We start from the raw sequence: 10575 nt of genomic DNA on the forward strand, positions 1-10575 counted from the left end.
TCAGGGCGGGACAGGGCTCAGGGCGGGACAGGTCACGGGCCGAGGTGCCGCTTCCTCAGGAGGAGAGCCAGGCGCGCTCTCAGACCCCGGGGCCAGGCGGTCCCTCCCTCCGCCTCCGGGGTGGCGCTGGGGCAAAGGCTGCCCGGTTCCAGGCACTGGGCTCCTGGTCTCAGCTCACTCCCCAGACCCCCCTCGCCTGGCCGAGGGCAGCGGAGGGGACCGCCCACAGCTGGTCCCAGTCTTCCCTGCAGGTGCCTGCCCCGGAGCCCAGGACCCGGTGGGTGGGCATGCTGCCCTGTCCCCCGCCGGGGCCCCCGAGACCTGTGCCCCCCGTCGCCAGCAGCACTGCTGCTTCCCTGGGCCCCCGGGTGTCAGGGAAGGACCGAGGGCCCACGGGGCCGCCCTTGCTGGGTGTCGTGCCAGGACCTGGGGACGTAACCGTGAGCGAGACACACGCGGTCCCAGCCCCGCGGGAGCGGACAGCCCAGTGGGGACAGGTGGGCATGGAGTGCTGGCATTTGTCCCGGTGTGTGCTGTGGTGAGGGCGCTGAGGGTGACGGCAAGGGGGGGCGGGAACAGCGCTTTTCAGGGAGGGGCTTTGCAGACAGCAGCAGCCCTGAGAGGGGGCCCGTGTGTCCAGGGGCGGTGCGGCTGCACAGGGGCCTGCTGGGCCGTGCAGGGCCCCCGGACCCCCAGGCAGCGGGTGGTGGGCTGCAAGCCTTGGGTGTCCTCGGCTGCTCCCACGGGGCTGCCCCGGCTGTTCTGGGAGGTGTTCCGGGACAGCAGTGCCGCCCCAGGAAGCGGGACGTGCGCCCCGGGACCGGGCGTGTGCCCCGGAAGGAACCAGGACCACGGTGCATGGACGGGGGGTGGGCAGCCAGGGGACGAGCTGCCCAGGAGAGCCCTCTGGCCCTCTCCGGCCCGGTGGTCCTGCAGAGACCTCAGCGGCAGCCCGGGCAAGGGTCAGCCTAGGTCCTGCGCCACCCCTGCCGCCACCCCCGCCCCCACCCTGCGCCACTGGCCACCCCACGGAAGCGTCTCTTCCCAGCTGGCTTCTGTCTCCTGCTGGCCCTGCCCACCACCTCCAGGAGCCCAGCCGGTTCTGGGGAGTTCCAGCGCTGACCACAGAAAGGTCAGCTGGGAGGGACAGCACAGGAGGGGCGGGCGGAGCCAGACATTCCTGGGCAAAAACAAGGGGAAATCTCAATCCCTGGAGTGTCCGCGCTGGGGCCCTTCCAGGGTGCAGGGCCGGCCTCGTTGGCGAGGGAGCAGACGCACGGCTGGCGCCCGGGGGGCCTGTCACAGGGCAGCGAGTCCGTAACGATGAGCCCAGACGGTGGGACCCGGGACCCAGGACCCGCAGGGCTGTGGGAAAACGATGTACACACACACGCACACCACACATCTGTACATAGAGACACACACACACCTGTACATAGACACACGTCTGTACATAGACATGCACACACATGTGCACACACCTATACACATGCAAACGCCTACACACATACATCTGAACACACACACACAGCCCTGTACACACACACATCTGTACATGCACACACATGTACACACATACCTCTGTACATAGACACATACATGTGTGCATGTGCACCTGTACCTACACACCCCCTGCACATAGACACACACGTGCACACACATACAGCAGTACATAGACATGCATGCACACACCTGTACATACACACACACATCAGTACATAGACACGCATATACACCACACACACGCATCTGTACAAAGACATATAGACACTGAAGACAGGCTTTGGGGAGGCTGATTTAAAGAAAAAAGTCACAGGAACCATAAAACCACATTCTTTCCAGCCAACAAACTCCACTTCGGGGACACATTGCCGTCAGACAGCCCGCGTGGGGAGAAGGCGCAGACACCGCCCGCCCGGCCGCCCGCCCGCGACGGCAGGACGAGGGGCGCGGCTCCAGCGCCGGGCGGCCGGGCCCCGGGGCCCGCGGGGCGGGCGCCAGGAAGGCAGGGAGGGACTCTGCGGCGCCGTCCGGACAGCCTCACCCGGGGCGGGTCCAGGTCCCACGCCCCCCATGGGCCCCTTTCCCCGGACCCTCGGGAGAGCTAGATGGCGCCCCTGTGGGCGGGGGGCACAGAACCACGCCGCCATTGCGCAGTTGGGGGGGGGCTGTCCACCCCTGCGGCCCTCGGTAGGGGGGGTGGGGGTGACACCAAATGTGCAGTCTGTCGTGGCCAGACACCCTGGGTCCGTGGCCCACGTGGACCCCACCTCCTCGTCCTTCTGGGACCCGACCCTCTGCCATCCGCACCTTGCAAGGAGCCCGCCCATCTGGCAGCCGGCACCCCACCCCCGAGAGGGGCCACGGAGGGCCGGAGGGGCCCCGCCGGCTGGCCGGCCGAGCGGCTGCTCCCGAGCCTGCCCGCCCCCATCCCCCGCAGGCTCAGGGCGGGCGGCCGCCCGGGTCTGGGCCCCCCTCCATTTCGGGAGGACGGGGCGCCACGGCAAACTCTGTGCTCCTGCTCGTGGCCCGGTCCTGCTGCTGCGTGCGAGGCATGGCCTGGTTAGGACAAAAGACACTCCTGCCACCCGGGGGACTCCAAGGGTTGCGGGGCTCTGTGCCAGGGTCTGGGGGCAGAGGCCAACACGCATGTGTGTGTGTGTGTTGTTTCGCACCAGGGGACAGCAGGGTGTGACCACGCATGCGTGAGCCTCAGGCGCCTGCCACCACCTCCCCCCCCCCCCACTTAACCCACGAGCAGGCCGCAGAGACCTGTGAGCAATGGCGGCTCCAGGCGAGGACGCAGCATCGGCGCAGAACAGGGGTGTGGGGGGCCGGGGCCCATCCCCGGTGACGAGGGGCCCCGGCCCCACCCCTCTCTGTCACCAAGAGCCCCTTCTCGGTCGCCGCTCCCTGGGACGGCTGCCACGGCCCAGGCCTTGGGGAAGGAGGCTCTAGCGAGTGCTGGCTTGGTCCCAGCAGCTGTTCCTCTCTTTCCCGGGTTGGGGGTGGGGGCCCAGGAGGCCGGCTGGGAGAGAGAGAAGGTGTTTTGGCAAACTGGGCGCCGGCAGGGAACCGCTGTAGGCAGAGAGGGGCACCTTGAGCTGAGGGAGAGCAGGCTGCCCGAAAGGCCCACCCCCTCCGGAACCGAAAGCCCTCGGCCGTCCTGCTCCCACGTGGTCTCCCTGGGCCGGGCACTCACTTCTCGGCTGCCCTGCGCCCACTGCTCGGGACCGAGGGGCATCCTGCGTTATACGGCCAGGGCTGTAGGGGCCACAGCGGGTGCTCTGTTCGAGGCTGACCTACCTACCCCTCAGGAGAGCCCAGCTGCTGCCCACGGGAGCTCATAAAGCAGCCCCTTGTGGGCCGTGTCCCAGCCTGGCTGTGCCCGGGACACAGGGGTAGGGCGAAGGTGCCTGGACTGCCTCTCCCCGCTGTGGCCGCCCCTGACCCAGCCCTGCTCCCGTGCCGAGGAAAACAAGTCAAACCAAGGCGTTGGTGCTCACTCACCACATTCGGAAAGGGTCAAGGCCCCTCATCCTACTTCCGAGCGAGGGTGTGCACAGAGGCCCCAGACCCTGCCACTGAGAGACGAATGGACAGCCCTCTCGGAAGGAGTCTTGACCCAGTAAACCTACAGCCTTAAAAAAATCTGCAGGTGCCTGGGTTGTGGGCCAGGTCCCCAGTAGGGGGCGTGTGAGAGGCAACCCCACACTGATGTCCCTCTCTTCATTCTCCCTCTGTCCCCTCTCTAAAAAGAAATAAAATCCTAAAAATATAGAGTGCAACTCCTTAACCCAGCAGTTTCACTTTCACTCAGCAGTTTCACTTTCACTCTGAGGGACTGGGCCTAAAGACCATCTGTCAGAAGCCAAACTGCGCATGCACATTCCGAGAGTAGCGCCCTCCAAGGCGAGCGCAACAATGTTGCAGCCGTCCCGCCCACAGTAACAATGTTGCAGCCATCCCGCCCACAGTAACGCTAAATTTCATCACTAGGGGGCACCCGTGAGCTAAGTTTCATCACTAAGGGGCATCCGTGAGAGGCTCCGTGAAAGAACCCGAAGAGGATCCACACTCGTGCGTTACACACACGCGCGTGACATTAAAAGATGTGCACGAGATATGCCAAGCTTCACTGTGGTGATCTCAGTGGTGGAATTTGTAGCGGTTTTTATGTTATTACCCTCTGCTGGGTTTATCGACGTTTTCAGCATAACACTGACGAATCAAGGAAAGGAATCCCTTCCCGAAGCTCTCTGAAAGCAGCGCGTCTGCGGGAGGCGCTGCTGGGGGCGCTGAGTCCGGGGAGGGGCGGGGGCGGGGGCGGGGGCCGCGGAAGGGGAGGCCCTTTTACGTTTGTGCCTGATGTCCTAACGGGCAGGTGTGGACTCGTCAAAAATAGACGAATGAAGATTTTTTGACTTCCAGTCAAGATGGTGGGGTAGGCAGACACGGCTCACCTCCTCACACAAGTGCAACAAAATTACAACTAAAATATGGAGCAACCTGTGGCTCAGAACCGAGAGAAATCGAGCTGAATGGGAGTCTGACAACTACAGACTTAGGGAAACCACGTCCATCCAGACTTAGGCAGGAGGGGCGCAGACACGGAACGGGCTGGTCCCTCGCCCACGTGTGGTGGATGACAATTCGGGGGGGACGTCTCAGGAGCGAGGAGTCCCAGCCCCACACCAGGCCCCCAGCCCAGGGCTCCAGTGGCAGGAAGATAAGTCCCCACATCTGGCTGCAAAAACCTACAGGGACTGAGTCACTGGAAGAAACTTCTGGAGCCCAAACAGTTCCTCTTACAGAACCCACACAGGGACTCACCTACTCAGAATCACTCCTCCGAGCTCCAGCACCGGGGTGGCTGCTTGAAAGGCACCAGTGGCACACAGGGAGGAGCTGAAGTGTCTGGTGTCAGGGTGAGCAGACGCCATTGTCCCTTTTCTAATGTTCCCCCACGGAGCTGGCAGGCCGGTTCCATTTCTGAGACTCCATCGACCTGGTGAAAACTGTCTGAACTGCCTTGGAGATCCGCAGAGGCTCCGCCCCTCCCAAGCTGCTTTCCCATAGGATTGGCTGGTCTTGGTTCCTGCTTCACAGCTTCCAGAATCCTCTCCAACAGGCAACAGCGGGTGTCAGTGAGCCCTGGGCTGGGAACTAGCAGCCTAGACTCACAGCTTGGCTTTGCCCGGGAATCCCCAAGCCCAGCACAAGTAGCAGCCATCTCAGGTTGCTTTACGGCTCAGAAAGGGCTGCCCCAGCAAAACACAGGTGGGGGCTGACCTTGGCCTGCACCACCCGGGAAACCCCAGGCCCAGTGCACCCAGTGGACAGCTACAGACCGCGTGGGAGCACCACCACCCCGCCCCTGCACAGCTGGTCCTCCACGGAGGGCGGAGGTTGGTGGTCCGTGGTCATAGCCAGTCCTTACAACTGACTGGTCTGGGTAAATCCCTCCCATCGACCTGCCACAGCAACCAAGGCTCAACTACAAGAGGAGGGTGTGCCCAGCCCACATGAAGGGTGCACCCTGAGGACCCAGCTTGGGTGGTAGGAAGGCTGTGCCACTGGTCCCTACAGGACACCTACTGCATGAGGCCACACTACCAAGACAGGGGGTCACAGCAGCTCTACCTAAGACACAGAAACAAACACAGGGAGGCTGCCAAAGTGAGGAGACAAAGGAACACGGCCCAAATGAAGAGACAGATGAAAACTCCAGAAAAAGAGCTAAGCAAAATGGAGATAAGCGATCTGTCAGATGCAGAGTTCAAGACACTGGTTATGAAGATGCTCAAGGGGCTCAGTGAGGACCTCAGCAACATACAGAAGACCCAGGCAGAAACGAAGGACACACTAATTAAAATAAAGAACAATCTACAGGAAAGCAACAGTAGAGTGGATGAAACCAAGAATCGAATCAATGATTTGGAACATAAGGAAGGAAAAAAACCCCAGCAATCCGACAAACAAGAAGGAAAAAGAACCCATGAACACGAGGACAGCATAGGCAGCCTCCGGGACAACATCAAGAGGTCCGGCATTCGCATCACAGGGGTGCCAGAAGGAGAAGAGGAAGAAAGAGGAAGGAGAGGAAGAAAGCAGAGGAAGGAGAGGAAGAAAAGTGGCAATTTGAAAAAATAGCGAAAGAAAACTGCTCTAATGTGGTGAAGGAAATAGACCTGCAGGCTCAGGAAGCACAGGAAGGCCCCAACGAGATGGATGCAAAGAGGCCACGCCAAGACACGTCGTCATGAAAACGCCGAAAGTTACAGATGAAGAGCTGGGAGGGGGTTTGGGGGGGAGGGGTGCAGAGGCGAGGGCACTGAGCGGCGCCCACAGGGGGTACAGGACAGCCACGGGGGCGGGAAGTGCAGCGCAGGAGATGGGGCAGCCAGGGGACTCCCACGCAGGACCCGTGGACGTGAACCACGGTGGGGGGACTGCCCGAGGGAGTGGGGGTGCCGGGTGGAGGGGGTGCAAGAGGGAAAAGTCAGCACAACTCTGATCGCATAATCAATAAATATAATTTTCAAAGAAAAAAAAAGATGCTTGTACAAGGAAGTACCGAAATACAAACACTGAAGGCTGAGAGAGCCCGAGAGAGGAGCGAGGGAAGGACCTTCAGCCCCCGAGGGAGCCGGGGTCAGGTCTGGGCGGCTTTGGGGGCCACCGCCCACTGCAGGCAGCACCCGGACCCAGCGAGCCAAGGGCGCCTCACTCAGCAGGTCCAGCTACGTCCAGCCCGGATCGGTCAGGTGCGGGGTCACTGCCTCCCAGGGCTGCCTTCCCGGGGCAGGACAGGACGGCCACGGGGGGCCTTCATTGGTCACGGCTGTGGGACCTCCAGGCTGGGGCCAGCACAGGGTGACCCAGCACGAGAGCAACTCCCGGTCACCTCGTCTGAGTCAGCGGAGTTCTCCAGGGGCCCCGGGCCCGGCCCCGAAGCCGCACAGAAATGACGGAGGCAGCCCCGCAGTCCGGGGAGCGCGGCGGCCGTGCTGGGCGAGGCGGCTCCCTCTCTGAGACGCGGGCTCGCCCTTCCCGCAGCCCCCGGGGTCCCGTTCAGCCTCCCGCGTTCTCCACGCAGCACGCGGGGATGCCGGGATGCGGCCCCTCTCCCGCCGGCAGGGAAGCCGCCACAGGGAAAGGCAGGGGCCAGGCGGTGACCGGGAGCCACCGACTGCCCGCCCGCCCACCGTCGGGAGGGGACGGCTCCCGGTGTTAGGGACGCTGACCAGGAGTGAGGGGGAGAGAGACGGTGCAGGAAGTGTGTCCCATCTGGGGACAGTGCTGGCGTGGTTCAAGGGGGGGGGGCCCAGTGTGTGGGGATGTTCGGGTGCCCACTTCTCAGAGGTGGTCTGTGACCCGACACCTTTAGGGAGAGCAGTGACGCTTCTGCTGCAAGCAGCGACCCGGAAAAGCAGAACCGGATGGGACAGCAGGGCCCGGGCAGGTGGGAGAAGGGCAGGGTGCATTTGGCAATTTCCTCCCAGGGGCCCCTCAGAAGGGGCTGGGGGAGGGGCTCGCTCAGAGGGTCCCCACGATTCCAGCGGAGCCGGCGGCCAGGTCCAGAGACCCCGGGCCCAGAGGGGCGCCCAGGGCTGCTACACGTGCCCAGGTCAGAGGTCACCTTCACAGATGAGCGGCTGCTGCCCACCAACACCTCCCCCCAGACCCCACGGCAGGAGGGTGGGCTCACAAAACAGGCCCCACGCGGCCACGCCACAGGATTTCCTCATCCGTGATGTCCAACCAGGATCCAGCACAGCCGGGCCTCCCCCGCAGGGGGCTCACGGCAGCTGAAGGTAACACAGGGTGGGGCGGGGCACCCCAGCCCCCGGGGCCCTCCGGCGACAGCCCACGGCCCGAGGGGCTAATCGCCGTACCGCACCTCGGCCCCGAGCTCCCTGGTGACGTAGCCCACCAGCATGGCCAGCAGCTGCTCCTTCAGCACCTCGCTGCCCATGACCAGTGTGACCAGCTGCACCGCGTCCATCCCGTCCAGGCCCCTGACGATGGCCGTGAACTCACGGAGCAGCTTCTGCTGCTCAGCGGGCGGCAGCTCCATGAGGATCTGAGGGACAGGCTGGAACTGCCCACTCGTCATCCAGGCCCCCAAGAGCCCCCCGACGGCGCCCCCTGGAAGACAAGGAAGGTTAAGTGAGTCCAGCCCTGCTCACAAACGATGGCCTTGAGCTCGCCGAGAGCTCGTCCCTGTCATGATGAGCAGGCACATTCACGAGAGCGAGAGTGGTCACAGCCGGCCAGCCCCATGCGGTGCTGGGCACAGCCCGTGGTTGGCCCCCTGGGAAACCTCCCTGTCCCTCGTCCAGAGGAAGCAACGTCACCCTCCCTCCCAGGGACCAGGGGAACTCGGCCAGACTTCGCCCAGTGCCGGAAACTGGCTCCCAGTGGGAGTAAGAGGCACAACCAGGGCAGGGGACGCCGTACCGGGGTGTCCAGCCCGAGGACCGCAGGCGGCATGCAGCCCGGATGGCTGTGAATGCGGCCCAGCACCAAATGATGAATTTGCTGAACACGTGATGAGATTTTTCTTGTGTGATTACGTGTTGCCATGGATTTCATGTGCGGCCCAAGACAACGCTTCTTTCATCAAATGCCACGTGGCATCGTGAGCGGGACCCCGGGACGGGAGAGGGTCAGTGATGGGAAAGCTGGTCACCCCATAAAGCCAAGTCCGGGGACTAGGGACTCGTAAGGGGCCAGCGCTGGCCTCCTTCCAGCTGTGACCGCGGTGCCTGTCCCCTCGTCAGGAGCGTTGGCGGGACCGAGCCGGCCGCCCCTGTGAGGCGCTTGCTCTTACCAACGGCTAGTCCTGGGGGGCCACCAAGCAAGCCACCAACGAAGGCCACGGCGCCGGTGACCACGGCGCCCCGCCCGGAGTGTTTGACGGCCGCTCTCATTTTCTTCTCCTCGGAAATGGAGCCCAGCAGCCTCATCACGTCTCCCATCGCCACGGGCATCTCGGCGGCCCGGGAGGCAGCCTTGCAGGGGAGAGTTTGGGGAGTGTCAGAGCCTTGAGAACCGCTGTCCCTCCGCCTCGTTACCGGCACCCAGAGACAGGCCTCCCTTCTGCGGTGGCACGGTGCCCTCCCTGTCTCTGGCCAGAACGCTCTCTGGGCTTCCGCCGGACCCTGGCCTCCCGCCCAGGCCCTTCCGGCTGACCTCAGGCAAATGCCTGCTGCTCTGACTGTGCAAGGCCTTTGCTTTGGAGGCCCCTGGTCCCTGGAATTTCAGAATGGGGGGGGGGGGTCATGGACCTCAGGTTCTGTCTCAGGAAACATCCGAGGCCCGGCCCCGCCCCCTCTGCCCCAGGCCCCACCAGGGCTCCATGCGTCTGGCCCTCCTGACAGGTCACCTCACACCTCTCAAGGGGTCTTTTCAAAGGCTAAGGAAGCTTCCAGCACCCGCGCCCTAGAACTCACTCCCCTCCTGAATGGTTGGCACCCTTTCCTGACCATCTCTACAGCGGCTCCTCCCCGGGGGGGGGGGGGGGGGCAGGAGTGCTGACTCACGCGTGTGCTGACTCACGCGTGTCCCCACTAGGACCCGCCTTGCTCACATGTCACCCGCCCCCACGCACAGGCCTGTCACAGCCGCAGGGGGCGCAGGCTACTGCGGAGGGTCTGCTGAGGGAGCTGACGCCGCCCCTCCCCCGCCCGCGCACAGAGGTCAGCGAAGGACGCGAGGGCACAGGCGCCCCGCACCCCAGGCTGGTGCGGGAGGTGACGGCAATGGCACCTGGACGGTGCGGGGCGCAGGGGGCAGGGCCGGTCCAGCGACTGTGTCCCACCCCACCTAGAGCTTCCGCTTCCTCCGGACGCGCCCCGCGCTCCACGTGGTCCTCCGGAAAATGAATGAACCCCCGGTCCGCCCCCAAGTGCAGGTCGGGCTCTGCGGCCCGCGACGCGCGCCCCTCCCGGCCCCGTCCGCGCCGGCTCCCACCTGCCGCAGGCCTCGGACGCCGCGCAGTACCCGGTGGTGTCCCGGGTCACTGGGGCGGCCTGCCTGGTCGCCGGAGGGTGACCGGGTCCGGGCCGCGCCCGCAGCCCCAGCTCCGCCCTCCCGCCTTCCGGGGCGGCGCAGGGACTTTCCGGTCGCCGCAGAGCAGGACCCAGCGGAGCCGAGTCCTTCGGGCACCCGCACGGCGCTCCAGACCAGGGCCACCGGTCTCCCGGGAGGAGCCCGGGCAGGACGCGCGCCCCGCCGGCCGGCCCGGCCCGCCCCGCCGAGGCGTTCGGATCAGTCTGGTGGCCCAAGGCCGCCCCTGCCCTCCCCCCGGCCCACTCGGAGCCCCCGTGCCCCTTTGGCCCCAGGGGACCCTTGGCCCGGGGCCCACTCCGGCCCACAGCTCCACGGAGAGAGCGCAGGGCCTTGGGAAGTGAGGGCTGAACTAGCATTTGGTGACAGGACCAGCCACTTCCTAAAGCATCTGTCCCCCAGCGCACACCGGGCCTCTGGCCTTGGGGGCTGCGGTGGGAAGGCCAAGGGCAGGCTTCCTCCTAGCACTCAGGACAAAGCTGAGGTGGGGGGGCCTGGGGC

The 10575-nt window shown here is 64.6% G+C and overlaps 1 protein-coding gene across 6 annotated transcripts; it reads right to left on the bottom strand.

Moving 5' to 3' along the window:
- Nucleotides 1-6517: 6517 nt before the first annotated feature.
- LOC123805846 (protein C19orf12 homolog) lies at nt 6518-10094 on the bottom strand. Of its 6 annotated transcripts, none has more exons than XM_045818632.1 (3): nt 9979-10094; nt 8837-9017; nt 6518-8151 (listed from the first exon to the last, which is right to left on the bottom strand). In XM_045818632.1, exons 2-3 carry the CDS (start codon nt 8994-8996, stop codon nt 7886-7888), a joined length of 426 nt encoding a protein of 141 aa, XP_045674588.1. In that variant the 5' UTR covers nt 8997-9017; nt 9979-10094; the 3' UTR covers nt 6518-7885. The 6 variants fall into 6 exon arrangements, with proteins under 6 accessions (XP_045674588.1, XP_045674594.1, XP_045674589.1 ...); XM_045818638.1 differs by lacking the exon at nt 9979-10094 and adding an exon at nt 9832-9849; XM_045818633.1 differs by lacking the exon at nt 9979-10094 and adding an exon at nt 9617-9822.
- Nucleotides 10095-10575: the final 481 nt, after the last annotated feature.

Source organism: Phyllostomus hastatus, unplaced genomic scaffold, assembly GCF_019186645.2.
Source record: "Phyllostomus hastatus isolate PE091 unplaced genomic scaffold, TTU_PhHast_1.1 phas_scaffold_345, whole genome shotgun sequence".
Taxonomy (NCBI): domain Eukaryota; kingdom Metazoa; phylum Chordata; class Mammalia; order Chiroptera; family Phyllostomidae; genus Phyllostomus; species Phyllostomus hastatus.

Coding starts and splice junctions, on each gene's coding strand:
- LOC123805846 (XM_045818632.1), bottom strand. CDS start 8,996: ATGCCCGTGGCGATGGGAGACGTGATGAGGCTGCTGGGCTCCATTTCC. Junction 8,152..8,836: donor CCCCCCAGGACTAGCCGTTG/GTAAGAGCAAGC, acceptor CTTGTCTTCCAG/GGGGCGCCGTCGGGGGGCTC.